At 47.5% G+C, this 15,039-nt stretch overlaps 3 protein-coding genes across 3 annotated transcripts in view; 2 read left to right on the top strand and 1 right to left on the bottom strand.

Moving 5' to 3' along the window:
* Nucleotides 1-254: 254 nt before the first annotated feature.
* ACKR2 (atypical chemokine receptor 2) lies at nt 255-4,240 on the top strand. Its single transcript, XM_005442399.3, has 3 exons — nt 255-385; nt 1,003-1,060; nt 2,635-4,240. Exons 1-3 carry the CDS (start codon nt 365-367, stop codon nt 3,747-3,749), a joined length of 1,194 nt encoding a protein of 397 aa, XP_005442456.3. The 5' UTR covers nt 255-364; the 3' UTR covers nt 3,750-4,240.
* A 2,559-nt stretch (nt 4,241-6,799) lies between these two features.
* On the top strand, nt 6,800-8,532 carry LOC102052323 (5-beta-cholestane-3-alpha,7-alpha-diol 12-alpha-hydroxylase). The gene has a single exon (XM_005442321.3). The coding sequence runs from the start codon at nt 6,864-6,866 to the stop codon at nt 8,388-8,390; it is 1,527 nt and encodes a 508-aa protein (XP_005442378.2). The 5' UTR covers nt 6,800-6,863; the 3' UTR covers nt 8,391-8,532.
* A 4,478-nt stretch (nt 8,533-13,010) lies between these two features.
* The window catches only part of OBSCN (obscurin, cytoskeletal calmodulin and titin-interacting RhoGEF), a 184,253-nt gene continuing 182,224 nt past the window's right edge, over nt 13,011-15,039 (bottom strand). The window contains exons 117-118 of the mRNA XM_055709071.1: nt 14,838-14,987; nt 13,011-14,705 (exon numbers count right to left, since the gene is read on the bottom strand). Of these exons, the coding sequence (XP_055565046.1) occupies nt 14,528-14,705; nt 14,838-14,987 (328 nt within the window). The 3' untranslated portion in view covers nt 13,011-14,527. The remainder of the gene's footprint in view (nt 14,706-14,837; nt 14,988-15,039) is intronic.

Here is a 15,039-nt window from a genome sequence, read left to right as displayed (position 1 = left end):
ATCCTTGGTCCCAGGGGCTCTGCCCATCCCTAGCATGGTGCCTGAACTGAGCTAGACAAAACCAGGTTGCATTTCTGAAGGGAGGGTACTGGGTCCCTGTGGCACCCGTGGCAGAAGGCACTGCAGTCCTGCCGGGAATTTCAAGTGGCAAAGCCCAACTGTGGGTGCAGGCACCAGCTGTAGATGTAAAGGGACACATGTTTGGACAGTGCATGGAGATTGTTCCTCCAGTGCTGTTATCCACTGATCAACACCAGGAAAGGCAAAACAACACCAGGGAGGTCACACTGAGCTCACGTTTCCTGCCCACGCTCTTACACAAGTAAAAGAGGATCCTAAAAGCCAGATTCGAGCCTCTGGCAGGATGGGAACAGAAGCAGCTCCTGTAAGTGCATTTTGTGCTTCTTGCTCGTAGACAAAGCTGCATGAGAAACCTGGAGAAGTTCTATTTTCTTCTCTGAAGTTAGTCAGCTTGTAAGTGCCAGTGCTCCAGCAGGCTTGAGGTTAATTTTTGGGCTCAGTCCATGCTGCATTCCTCAGTTCTCCGCTATGTGCTATGTGCTATGCGATGGGGATGTGAATGTCAGTGCCAGCATGAGGTGGGAGAGGGAGAAAAAAGGTGTTTGGGATGCAGCAAACCCAGAATCAACAGAGAAAAAGAAATTAGGAACAGATTTCTTGTTTGGGAAGAGATGGGGTGGAGAAAAGAAAACATCTCGCTGGGTGTTGCTGTGATCAGAAGGCTGGGCAGCTTTGGTTTCCTCTCAGAGTCATACTGTCAGAACTGTATATGGCTAAGAATGAATTTCCTCCAAAATATGAAGCAGAAAAAAAGAAAAAAAGCTAATTCCCAGAAAAGTCTTTTTCTGGCATTCTCCCATGGGAAATCTGTGCTATTCATCGCTGCTCTGTCTGAAGTGTCCTGCAGCACTCACCAAAGAACTGCAAGGCAGCAAGAAAACTTTTCAATCCAGCAGAAACCAAATTTTATTTTCTTTCCAGCTGCCTGGAATTGCCTGGAATGGGTATTTAAGCAATTTTAGACATCGAGCAACAACAGGTATGTCTGCAGCTTCAGCCCTTATGATTGCACACCCACAGGCATCCTCAGCACCTTGCTCTAAGCTTCAGGTACTTCGCTTAACCTGCCTAGGGTGGAGGGTCTCCCCTTTCCTGGGGTGTTCATGGGGAGGGAGGTGTCAGAATTTCCAGAGCCACTGTGGGGTATGTCCTCCTTGGGATGCATGGCACAACCAGGGCCTAACAGTTTCATTTTCTCATTACTCGGTGGCTGCAAGCCTCTTGGGCAATGGTCCTTGAGGAGAACAAAGCAGGAGTGACTGCAGGCAGGGAGCTACACAGCCATGCCTGTTTTGGGATTGCTGGAAAAATGAACCCCAGGGGAAAGGTGTGCAGCTTTGGCCATGACTGAAAAATGGTGTGTTTTAGGGGTGAAGGGCTATTTGCACTATTTTATTCCTGTGACAGTCCTAGTTTGCTGTCAGAGGGTGGACATTTGTCTTGATGTGTAAACACCACATTAACCTTCATGTTATCTGGTGGGAGGTGTCTCAGGCAGATCCCATCTCCCGCTGTGAGAGATGGGCTCTTCAGCAACAGCTGTTGCCCAGTTTGGGTGGCTTTTGGGAGATGAAACCCTTGTAGTATTTTTGTGTGTGTTTTCTTTTTTTTTTTTTTTTTTTTTTCCTGAAAATCAGACTCCAAAATTAGGAAACTTGCCAAATCAATCACCATTTCCTGAAATCTGGGCTGCAGCTCTCTAAACACTGACACCAGCCTGCAGTCCTGGGGAGTGGCAGACTGTACAGCCCTCACCATCCTTTGTCAGCAGAGTTTCAACCCACACCTTGTCTCACACAAAATCGATTCCAGCAACATCTTTCCAGCTAAATTTCTACCTCTCACCTTGATTCAGGAGTTGATTCTGGTGCCTACATGTCCTTACCTTTGATGAGTCTAGTCCTTGGTCTAGTGGAAGGTGTCCCTGCCCATGGCAGGGGGCGTTGGAACTAGATAATCTTTGAGGTCCCTTCCAACCCAAACCATTCTATGATTCTGTGTTTTCCACTTACTAATACTTTTTACAAGAATCCTTGGCTTGGTGTCCTAGAGTTGGCATGAAGAGGGGTCAGTGTCCTACCAGGAGCAGTGATTCAGCATTTCACCTCTGGGAGAAGACCCACCCACATAAAGGTGCTGGTGGCAGGTTCTGCTTCACTGGGCATTGAGATGCCACTTTCTCAGTAGTGACCCAGCTGAATCTAAAGCAGCTCACAGTGCAGTGTGGTGGTGGATGTCCCATATTTTAGAGCAGAAACTTCCTCAAAAGCTTGTAATGGTGTCAGGAGGAAGTGGTGAGTTATGTCAGTTACTTTCAAGTTTGAAAGTGTTGCAGAAAGGAAACCAGAATTATTTTCTTTTGCATGTATGTGTAGGCAGCTGTCCTGATGCAGTAGGCAAAGGCCAAGGAATACAGGACACAAAATACTTATCAGAAGGTGGAAGAAACTTAAGTTTATGAACCTCAGGAAAACCCTCTGTGATGTGATGTTTGTCTTTCCCACATAGACTGGAACAACATGTTGATCTCCTTCATTTGCCTTTTGCTCCTAGGGAGCCACTTGCCCAACACAACATCAAAGGTGGCAAACCCCACTGCCACCTCACTGGATGCCGCCAATTCGAGCGACTACCTGTACGAGTACTTGGATGAGAGGGATTACATGCAGTATGGCCTCTGCACAAAAGAAGAGGTACTCTCCTTTAGCAGAGTATTCTTACCATCTTTTTACACCATGATCTTCCTGGTTGGATTGGCTAGCAATGTCCTCCTATTTATTGTCCTCGTTATGCACATCAAGAAGAAAAAGAAGATGACCGAGGTGTTTCTGCTGAACCTGGTGGTTTCAGACTTCTTCCTACTACTAACTCTGCCTTTCTGGGCTCTGTACATTTCTCAGTGGATGACCTGGGACATAGTGTGCCCAGTCTTAAATGCCATGTACACTATGAATTTCTACAGTGGTATCTTTTTTGTAAGCTGCATGAGTCTGGATGTGTATCTGCAGATAGTTCATGCTTGCTCTCCTCACAGCTCCATGGCATGGAAGAATTACATCCTTGTCTTGCTGGTGGTATGGGTTCTTTCCATACTTCTCTCCATTCCTGATGGCCTCTTCACCAGCACAAGGCAAATCCGCAACAAGTCTGTCGTATGTGCCCATGATTATGGCCAGAAACACTTATTTTGGAAAATTGTCTTTCGTGTAATTCAAAACATCCTGGGTTTCCTTTTTCCCTTCCTCTTCATGGTGTTCTGCTACTCCCGCATAGCATGTGTCCTCACCATTTCTCAGATGCCTGGCTCAAGGAGAGCACTCTGCTTAGTCTTTACTCTGGTGGGTGTCTTCTTTGTCCTGTGGTCCCCTTACAACGTTGTCCTCATCCTTCACTCCCTGCAAGATGTCGGTGTGATCAGGAGCTGTGAAAGCAGTAGGCAATTGGATTATGCCATGCAGATCACGGAGAGTTTGTCCTTGGTCCACTGCTGTCTCAACCCTTTGCTCTATGCTTTTGTGAAAAAACGATTCAGGGTATATTTATGGAAGATCCCTCAGGCCATTTTCAAGAGAAGCGCTTTCTTTGACATCAAGCCCTCAGAGACAAGTCGGTCTTGCAGCAGATACTCAGCTGAGATAGAAATGTTGAGTATCACAAATGCACGATAAATACTTACATTACATGTATGCCCTCTATGCTGTATTTTACTGGTCCTGGCTGTAAAATCGTACGGAACAGAGACAGTGGGTTATTTTGACATTGATAAGATGTCTTAGTTGCTTTTTTATTTGTTCTATTACTTATACCTTGTTTTTACTCGTTCGGTTTCAAAGGTTCTTTTTGTGCAACAGGAAGGGGGAGATGCAGGAGCGGGCTGGAAACTAGGACCACGCGTGGCAATCAGCTGAGGGGAATGTGCTCGAGCTTGTCTAGACAACAATTAACATGATGAGACATGTTTACAGAGCACAGGGGAGTGGGAGACGGATGGTGCCAAGGAAAGGTAACACCTTGCTGTTAATTGATAGTAGTTAACCACCAATCGGGGATGGCCTAGTATGCAATGCTTAGCTTCAAGAACCAATCTGTTTAAAACGCGCAGCTTCTGAAAGTGTATATAAACTCGTGCTTCTGTACAATAAATTGACATTTGCTTGCATCAAGCTGCGTCCCGTCTCTTCATTCGCTGCACCTGGCCATGCAATGGAGTAGACATGAGCCCACAGCACTGCATGAGCAGTCATCCTAGTGCCAGCATTGAGATGAGGATTTTCTGTGTTGGAACTGGACAAATACACGTGGGATTTGTTTCTGTTGTAACTGGAGTTATTATAAAATAATTGCCCTGGGTTTTTGCTCATGGGAGAAGCCCGGCTGTCTGGAGTATGTGGGGCATTAGCAGATGAAAGAGCAGCTAATCCATATGTTGTTCCCTTAAAAATACAAACTGAAACTTATGCAGAACTCCTCCCCCACAGATCCGAAAGGGTCTGGTGAAGGAGAGCGATCCCATTACCCCTCCTGCTTCTGCTGTAGGCTGGGGAATGGATTTGCCACATTCAACCAGCAGGCCAGAGGTGGGTGGCCAGAAGCCCAGCCTGGGGAGTGGCTTTACTTCTCCTGGCTTCTTCCATCTGCCAGATAGATGTGTTCAACCAGGCTCATTCCTTTGTCTTCCAGGAAAGACAACAGGAAGAATCAGGCACCTTTAAACTGAGTTGTCTGAGCAAGGACAGGTTTCTCTGTGACGGTGAGCTGTGCCACGCTTGGGACTGTTGAGCAGGAAACTGTGTCTTTCTGAGGGACAGATCCTTGGTTAGAGATCAGTTTGATCATAAACTGATTTGAGATCAGTTTGATCAGCAACAAAGTTTAAACCAATAACAACCAGTGAGAAAGAGAAAAGAAATAATGGGCTCAGCAGAACAGTGGTGGAGGTATTTGCTTTCCCCAAGATCCATTTTGACAAGACAAAAAGAGATCCATGGATACAGTCTTTAACATAAATATTGGCTTTGCAACACTGCCCAGTGAGAGCATGGCCTTGAACAGAAGAGCACCGACAGCTGTTAGCCATTTCTTATTACCCAGTGTGGCTTTAAAGTTCAAGGTTATTAATTTACTGACCTTTGAAGGTGCTATTCACCCCAAATACTCTTGAACCTTAAATGGACCCTTTCCAGCCTGAAAACCTATTGATCATGACAGTTGCCTAGAACTATACAAATAATATGAATAATTTAAGAGAAAATACTCATCAGCTTGATTTTATTGCTAGACAAGGTTACTGGACTGAGAAGGGCTTTGAGTTGATCTAGAAAGGTGGATTTGTTTTCACTGCTTATATTTCCTGCCAACATTGCTACAGCTTGTTTCCAGAGTGGTAAGGCTGGGAGCTTTTCTTATAAAAAAAAGGCAGAATAAATATTTAACTAATGCTATGATGTGGCCTTCGCTCCACAGGTAGGTCACTGGAAGGGAATGCAGAAGGGCAGAGCGGCTAGGGAGCAAAAATTAAGATGAAGATTGTGATCCCGTACAGAGTAGGGTTTGTGGGACTGTGCAAAACTTATGATGGGATGTTCAGAGGAAGGGCAAAGGTAGGGAAAGTAGGAGTGGCTTATAAAAGGGGCTAGTTGTATGTAAGCAGTGTGCCTCACGCCTGCTCGTGGCAGTCTGTCCTATAGTCTTATGAAATACTTTTTCAAACTTTCTTTCCAGATAATGTCACTCTCTATCCTATGTGAGGGCACTGCAAGGTCCAGGCACCAGAAGCTGGGGCAGAGGCTGCAGTGACCGGCTGCATAGATCAGGGTGGCAGCACCCAGAGGCATAGTGCCAGTTGAGGCATGGTGTCTCTGACATAATCTCTGAACCCCTTGTGGAGGGTGGGGAGCAGGAGAGATCGAGAAGCAGAAGGGAAAATGGATAAAACTGCCAGGTACAGGGGTGGGAGCAGGAGGGAAGAGGGTTGGGGGTGCTCTGCTGCTGGAGCATTGGCTGAACATGATTGATTTGCAGCTGCTGAGCATCGGGGGTGTGTGCATTGGCACAGAAGAAAGGGCTGGCGTCCACCTGGGCACCACTGCTCTCCAGCCAGGAGTTGGGCTTGGCCAGTTGCAGACTCCAGACTCAACCGGTGTGAAGGAAATGCAAATGATTCATCCTCATCACTCTCGGGGAAAGCAGACCTGCTTTGCTTTGCCCTTGTACAGGTTAGCAGTGCTTGCACTGTTCATTGGCAAAGCAGTTATGGGGCACCGTGCATTGCAGAACATCAAAAAGTTGGAGACCTTTCCTTCTGTTGGCTTTTGAGACCAAATTAGCTCAGCTGTAACCCCCTTCCCTTGGTCCTGAGCTCATTTTCAGTAGCATTTCCAACATCCACTCTTCCTCTCATTTTTTCAGGCTGCAGTGCATGTCCATAGCCTGGTCTTAAAGGCAGTGAGTGAAATTCTATGAACGCTTTTTTCAAAACCTGGGCTCCGTGAAGCCTAGAAAAGGGAATTTGCTTAAGCTGTTGCAGAGCACACGCCAAAACCCATCTGCCTTACATAGCAGCCCAGTAACTCCAACTTGATTCCACCTTAAAAATCTCTGTCTATTCATCGAGGGAGACGTACACGCTGGAGCCTCTGGAGAGGAAAGGCAAACACTTCCTGCCAATAGGGACAGAGGTTGGCAGCTGTGCATCTGCATATCAGCTGCTGGATGGGAATAAAAAGCACATTCCTGCCCCAGCCTAGCTCTGGTCCCCGCTTCTGGATGGGTGCAGAGCTGTCATGGCACTCTGGGTGATTCTCTGTACCTTGGCAGCATTGCTGCTTGGTGGCCTCTATCTCCTAGGCATGTTTCGGCGACAGAGACCCGATGAGCCACCTCTGGACAAAGGTACCATTCCCTGGCTGGGTTACGCTCTGGATTTCAGAAAGGACAGTTCAGGGTTTCTAAAAAGGATGCAGAGAAAACATGGGGATATTTTCACAGTGCTGATTGGAGGCTATTACTTCACCTTTGTGATGGACCCCTTCTGCTTTGGAGCTATCGTGAAGGAATCACGATCTAAACTAGATTTTAGGACTTTTGCGTCTAAACTGGTCCTGCAGGTTTTTGGCTACAAGGCCATCAAAGCCAGCCATAGCATAATTCATGCATCGAGCATGAAGCATCTGATGGGAGATGGACTTGCTGTCATGACACAAGCCACCATGGAGAACTTTCAGAAGCTGATGCTTTTCAATCTGAGCTCAGGAGAGGAGAAGCGAGTGTGGCAAGAGGATAGCCTCTTCCACTACTGCTACAACATTGTCTTCAGAGCTGGGTACCTGGCTTTGTATGGCACTGAGCCACACCAAGGGGCAGATAACAAGGAGAAGGCTAATGAGCAAGATCGTGTCCACTCCAACCAGCTGTTCCACGAGTTTCGGAAGTATGACCGCCTCTTCCCTCACCTGGCCTCTGCTGGGTTGCCTCCCAAGGACAAAAGAGAAGCTGAACGGCTGAAGAAGTTCTTCTGGAGCGTGCTGTCTGTGAAGAAGAGCTGGCAGAAGGACAATGTTAGTGGGTGGATACGTGATCAAGAACAGCTTCTGGCAGAAAACGGTGTCCCTGAGTACATGCGGGATCGTTTCATGTTTATGCTCCTTTGGGCATCCCAGGGCAATGCAGGCCCAACTGCCTTTTGGCTCCTTTTTTATCTAATGAAACATCCAGAAGCTATGAAGGCTGTGAGGGATGAGGTAGATAAAGTCTTAAGGGAGAACGGCCAGGAAACAAAGCCCGGGAGCCCACCAATTATCACTAGGGACATGTTAAACCAGACTCCTCTTCTGGACAGTGCTCTGGAGGAGACCCTGAGGCTGGCTGCAGCCCCGATACTGATCAGAGCTGTCCTCCAGGACACCAGCCTTAAAATGAGCAGTGGGACAGAGTACACTCTCCGCACAGGAGACAGGGTGGCTCTGTTCCCACACATGTCTGTGCAGATGAACCCAGAAATTCATCCTGAGCCTCACAAGTTTAAATACAACCGCTTTGTAAACCCAGATGGCACCAGGAAGGATTTCTACAAAAACGGGAAGAGGGTGAAATATTTCAACATGCCTTGGGGCGCAGGAGTATCCATCTGTCCTGGGCGGTTCTTTGCTACTGCTGAAATTAAACTGTTTGTGTTCTTGATGCTAAGTCACTATGACCTGGAGCTAGTCAACAGAGAAGAGGAGATCCCACCAATAGACATCAGCCGCTGGGGATTCGGGACGATGCACCCTGTTAATGATGTTCAGTTCAGATATCGGCTACGCTTTTAATTTGTCCTTGTTGCGTTGTTTGTTCGGGTGTTATCTGTGAAATAATTGCATGATCCCATGGCTATCAGATCCATGCAGTGCCAACACTGATATGGTCTTGTTTGCTTAACAGTTATCATGTCTTTTGTCTTTGCCTCCTTCACGTGTTGTCCTGGTTTCAGCTGGGATAGAGTTAATTTTCTTCTTAGTAGCTGGTGCAGTGCTGTGTTGTGGACTTGGTGTGAGAACAATGTTGATAGCACACTGATAGTTCTAGTTGTTGCTGGGTGATGTTTATACTAAGTCCAGAACTTTTCAGTTTCTTGGTCCCTACCGGCAAAAGGGCTGGAGTGGCATAAGAAATTGAGAGGGGACACAGCCAGGACAGCTGACCTGAACTGGCCAAAGGGATGTTCCATACCATACGACATCATGCTGAACATATAAGCTGGAGGAAGAAGAAGGAAGTGGGAGACACTTGGCATTATGGCATTTGTCTTCCCGAGTAACCGTTACGTGTGATGAGCCCTGCTTCCCTGGGGATGGCCGGACACCTGCCTGGCCAATGGAAAGTAGTGAATGAATTCCTTGGTTTGCTTTGCTTGCGTGGCTTTTGCTTTACCTATTAAATTGTTCTTATCTCAACCCTTGAGTTTCACATTCCTTTCTGATTCTCCTCTCCATCCCTCTGGGTGAGGGGGGAGTCAGCGCACAGCTGTGTGGTACTTAGTTACCAGCTGGGGTTAAATCAGGACACGTGTACAGCTGCTCTGTATCTCTGGTTACTGTGGTGTTGGGTTATGGGATGAAGGCTCACTTGCACACTCACAGCGAGCTACTCCCAGCCCCATCCCAGGGGTCATCAGCCCATCAAAACTCCATCTGCACAAGGCCAGAGGAGCAGAGGAGCGTATTGACAGGTAGGAGCCCAAATCAAGCAACTTCCAAGGAACAAGTATTTTGTCCATGTCCCTCCCAGAACTGTCCCAGCAAAGCCATCAGCCTCACAGTCCCCGCATGGGACCCACTGAGATGCATCATCAGGAGCTGCTCTCTGGATCACCATCTGGACTAAGGGGGATTGCTGTCAGGGGAGGGGGGATATCCTGTGGCATGCAGGGGGAGACCATTTTGGGATTGCACAGAGCTTATGGTGGGATGTTTAGGGAAGGAAAAAAAGTTGGGGAAAAGGAGTGATTTAGGTGATTTGGGGAGGAAAATAGAGGGTTAAGGGGATAAAAAGGACTAGTTGTGTGTAAATCAGCAGTCTGTCCTATTGTCTTATTAAATTCCTTTCTTTAAATTCAAGACCATGAGTCAGAGGACCTGTGTGTCCGTGGTGCTGGCAGCTGGCACTAGTGTGTGACCGGGTGTGCGAGATCAGGCCAGACGAGCTGGCAGGTAAGCAAAGTGGCCTGGGAGCCTGGGGGTGAGCCCAGAAGCATGACAGCATTGGGGCTGCATTATGTTATTATGAGCTCCATACCGACACATTTATTTTGTGCATGAAATATCATTGGCAGGATGGCATCAGCTTGTAGTAAACCTCTGAAAGGTCAGAGAACAACAAATACCCTCTCCAGAGATGTAAGAATTTCCTCGGAGTTTTCAAATTGTCTTGTACATAAGACCCCCAGAGGGAGCACAGGTAGGACATATGAGCAAGGACATACCAGTACCTCCTTCCTATCTCACATTCAAGCAAAGGACAGATCTTACCAATGTCATTTACCTCGTCAGTGGGAGGAGAAGGGAGCTGCAAACATCACTACTAACCTGTAGTATCATTTTCATTTATCTATGTGAGTTAGGAATGCATGTGGTCACCTGCCTTTCCAGGGCTGCAGGAGGCTGTGCATTCAAGCCTTGTGTACAGTTTCTGGGGATAAAACATGCTCTGTGTGTGTGTCTGGAGTCATCCCACCAACTGTAGCACAGATGGAGCATGGGTATGTATAGCTGAGCCAGGATCCCTTGCAGCATGAACCCATCTCTCTATCTTAACCCAAATCGTTGCACAAGCCCAGGAATTTTGGATGGGTGACTAGCAACAGGTCTGCCCTCCTGTGAGGTGATGGCTGGCTGGGGTGCAGTGCCTGAGCCTTGGTGAGGGATGAGCTTTGAGTGTTTTGATGGCCTCTCCACCCTCTCCTTGAGCCCCATGGGCCGATGGTATTCCCAGATGATGCCCATTGGAAAATGCTATCCCCCTTCAAATTTAGACCCCATCCTCTGCAAAGACCCAGGGAGGCTATAAGAAATAGGATGGAGTGATGGGAAGGGGCTAGAAAACCAAAGTGGGACATAGGGAAATGACCTCAATCCCTTATGGGCTACAGCCACTGTGACCTTATGAGCCCCCAGACATCTCTGTTTTATCCACTGGATCTAATGCAGAATAAAACTTTGCTCTACAAGCTCTGCTTTGCTTCCCCATGCCCCCTTCAATAATTAGGGCTCTGACAACACCAATCCTTACAGAAGTTAAATCACAGCTTCACCTGGGCAGAGAACAGTAAATGGATTTTAACACTGATGCTAACCTTTGGAGTTTATGTGTGACCAAGGACTGAAATTCAAACATTTTCATGTGTCCAAACATCAAAGCCAGAGTCGCTTTGTTCTGCCAGGGACAGGGTTACATTGTAACTGCATGTCAGGGCAAACTACCACGTATTGCCAGCCTGGGCATTAGCCCTGACCTTGCGGTGGTGGAAGTTTACACTCTCTAGCAGCTATGGCAGAGCCAAGGAAAACAAAACCTACTTGTAACCTTACACGGCTTGACTGTGACAGTTAATATTGCCTTTGACAATTCCATCACTTTCATTACTTCCATGTGCCCTCTACAGTTCTCACCTCTTTTTTGTCGCTCATGGCTTCATTTCTTTCTCTGTTACCGAGAGTTAAGCTGGAGCACTTCCCACATTCCGGTCAACAGTTGATCTTTGCAAGCTCCAAATGATTCCAGGAGTCCTTGGGATGGCTGGGCAGGCCAGAGCCATAGTGACAGCCTGGCCAAGTGATGTCCTCACTCCAAGGCTCTAGCAAGAGGATTTTTTTGTGGGGGTGGTTTCTATGAAGGTTCTTCACTGCTAACGTACAGTGTATACTTGCGGTTATCACTTGTAGGGACTCCAGGTCAGAATCGAGGGGTAAGGGATGGGTGCTGCACAAACATGGACTGGGCTTCGGAAAGGGATATAAAAATAATGACAATGACAGTTACTCAGCAGAGAAACCTGGCTTTACTTCCTTGTCAGTATGGTTTATTTAACCAAACGGTATTGAGTCTATAAAAGACTTCAGACATGCTCAAATGCATGCAGTTGTGAGAAGCAAAGGAAAAAAAAAAATTAAACATCACTTAATTTGAGTCATATATAGAAGAGTATGAAAGGTCCAAATGAGCTAATCTGCAATTAAGTTCTATGCTTAGGTTAGCTGTCCCCTAGCACTGAGCTTTCTATCCCAAAGCGTACTAGCGAGAGGAAAGAACTAGCTTGTGCCAACAGAAGTCTTATTGGCTTTGTAAAAGAAGTTAAATTGGAAGGAATCTAGGGTCTTGAAAACTCTTTTGGGGGCAGACTTCATAGCGGTGTCTGTCTTGTGTAACTCTTCTATCCCCCAAGAGAACTGAACGTGGAGTCTGGCCCTAAACCCTTGGCTTTCTCTTCTGTAGTGCATAGTGAAGACAAAGTTACTTCAACATTCAAAGCTTTACCATCTGAGCCAGTGCCTGCTCTCCACAGCACGGTGAGAGCTCCTCTGCCCTCAGTTACAATTCCTGCTCTGCACTGTGCAAGGAAAGGGGTCATGATGCCACATGCTTCAGGTTTGGAACAATATGGGTTAAACGTGTTGGAAAAGACCTGCCCTGGTTAAAAATCATCACTTCTAGTATTAAACGGTAATGCATTAGGAACAGTTTTCCTGTTCTCGTTCCTCTAAACACAGCCAGATACAGCTCTGAGAAAGCCTCCGCTTACTGCTGCTTGTAAGGAAAATTGAAAAAACCTCAGCAGTGCTGACAGATCCATCATACACTTCAGAGAATCTCAAAGGTACACTGAGGTTATAAATACAAAGCAATGACACAGCTAACACCATCCATTGCAAAGGAAAGCAGATTTTGAAGGAGAAAGAGGAACATGAAACTTCAGGATTTTTTTTAAGAACTGAAACATACAGAGCATTTGCCGGTGACACTGCTGCCACATCTCCTGGTAGATGTGCCTGTGCACTCCCCAGAGGAGAGCAGCCCAGCTTCAAAGCAGCAAAGTCTCTTAGTGGTACAACATCTGTGTGTCACAAGGTCACAGTCACCATTGTGTTTGCTGCCTTTACTGTCCAGTGGCCAAGTTATTCCCACAAATCACAGCATCTGCAGAAATACCCTGTGGCAGGCAGGACACAGCAATACAAACGCACTGAAGTCAGGCAGAATGGGGGAGTGTTTTTGATGGGGAGCAAGGGCAGGCTGCAATGAACCACTCACACACTGCCTGACAGCTCGGGTGTGCTTTGAAAAGGCTTTCTGCACAAGCCAGTTTTGGCCCTGCTTGTGGGGAAAGCCATACAACTAAATGCTCCACATGCCAGCATCCTGGCCTTAGGGAACATCTTCCCCAGAGATGCCCATACAGCAAGTCACATCTTGGTTTATTCAAGAGTTGTTTCTGTACATTCGTTCTTTAACACATTTTTAAGATAATTGATGCAGATATAGTCAGGCAGGTGAGGTGTTACTGTAGGATCCTATGTGATGGGTAACTGTCACCTAAGTCTAATGGGAGACTTCAAATACATGCTCCAAAAAACAAGTTTTGTGGTGTTTTCAAACCTTGAAAACTTTGAGGAGCCTGGTCAGCTCTGCAGACATGACAGTGCAGGTGCCCATGGAGAGCAGGTGACCCGCCGTGGAGCCACACAGCTCACTGAGCATGGGACTGGGCTCTAAGAGAGCAGGAGCCAGGCTGCCCAAGTGGAGTGGCATATGGAGGGTCAACTTGGGCCCCAGGTAGGACGGTAGTTCTTCTCAAAGCTATGCAAGCTATGGCCTCTTGCAGGAGCAGGATGTGCGATTTATCAGTTACTGGAAACCCCCATTGCCGTTATGCTCCCCAGCACACCTCGTGCTACAGTCAAGCTACAAGGCTGCTTTCACAGAGACTGTCCCTGCTTGTTTCTCATGAATTGGGCAGGAAAGAGTTTCCTCACAGCGTATGAAAGGCCTTGGTTACAATCTCCTCTTTGGTACCACTGTTACACAGGTAACACCTCCATCCTTTGCAGCCTCTTGTTGCCCTCCTCTCACCCCGTGCTTAATCTCAGGTCAGGCCCATGGGGATGGTGGGGTACTTGGCCAGGAAAGCAACATGCTGAGCCTGGCTGCTAATGGGTGCTAGCACAGTCCCACCACTCCAGCCTTGTGTTTGGCACTTGGCAAAGAGATGGGGTCACCGAACAAGTCAGGTTGGGAGGGAGCTCAGAAGGTCTCTAGACCAACCTTCTGCTCAAAGCAAGGTCAGCTATCAGCTCAGGCCAGGTTGCTCAGGGCTTTATCTAGTTGGACCTCTACATCCAAAGCCTGAAGACACATTGCTGTCTAATATTAGCCCCTCAAAAGTGCTTCACTCATCTCTTCATAACTGGTTGTTGAATTATTTTGGATTGAAGGCAGGTGAGAAACCCACCAGTCACACCTTGCTGCAGTGGTGACTGTAGGATGCGCAGTGCAGTGACATCTGTAAGCGTGTCTGGTTATCACGTCCTAGGGCCAGGGGCAGAAGTCAGTGCCCAGCATTTGCATGCATGGTGTCTTTCTGACCTCAAGGAAAGATTTGCAAAGCTGGGGCTGGTAGCTAGTCCCAATCAGAAATCTTTCCTGGTTATTCCAGGGAATGTGCAGCCAAGTGACACACATACTGTCAAATTACTGTTGGTCAGCTGAGCCATGTTAACAGCCTATATTTCTGTTCTTGCCTTGTGGCAATGCATATACATGGATTAATTTGCTCAGTTATGCTAAATTGCATTCACAGAGAGCAGTTACCCCAGCTCAGCTGATGCACAGCAACTTGGCAGGACTATCTGGTACCAAACACTAAGTGCAGAAAGGGGGAGGGAGACAATTCCCATCTGTCACTGCAGCCATGTCACTGTGCAATCATGAGGCCATACTTGGAGCACAGCAGGCCCCTTTTCTTTTCCCTTTCAGTGAGGAAATTCCTCAGTTTGGTGGTGGGGAAGGTAACCAGTGCTTGTTGCCTGTTGTCCAAACCTGTCTCCTGGAGCCACGGGCTCTGAAGGCACTCCGAGGCTGATGGCCTTCCCCTAGAACAAAGGTGAGGTGGTCAGTTGGGGATCCGTGCTGGGTGAGGAGGCTCCTTGCCAATGAAGGGGAAGAAGAGGCAATAGCCACAATCTGCACCAGCTGTGCTGTTGGGAGAGCGGACATCATCTTACCAGGGGTTTGCACACAGTGTGCTCTGGAGAAAGGACACCGCTCCCCCAGAGAGACCCGCATAGCACCGTGTCAGCTTCACTTTACCCTTCCTGGTTGTTCTCAGGAACTCGCAGGCTACGTCAGAGCTGACGGGGTAGTTGGCACTCAACCTGCTCCAAAAGAAGAGAATGGATCAGCATGAAGGGCATTGCTCAAGATGCT

Source organism: Falco cherrug, chromosome 4 (genome assembly GCF_023634085.1).
Source record: "Falco cherrug isolate bFalChe1 chromosome 4, bFalChe1.pri, whole genome shotgun sequence".
NCBI classification, from domain to species: domain Eukaryota; kingdom Metazoa; phylum Chordata; class Aves; order Falconiformes; family Falconidae; genus Falco; species Falco cherrug.
This window is presented reverse-complemented; position numbering and strand designations above follow the sequence as displayed.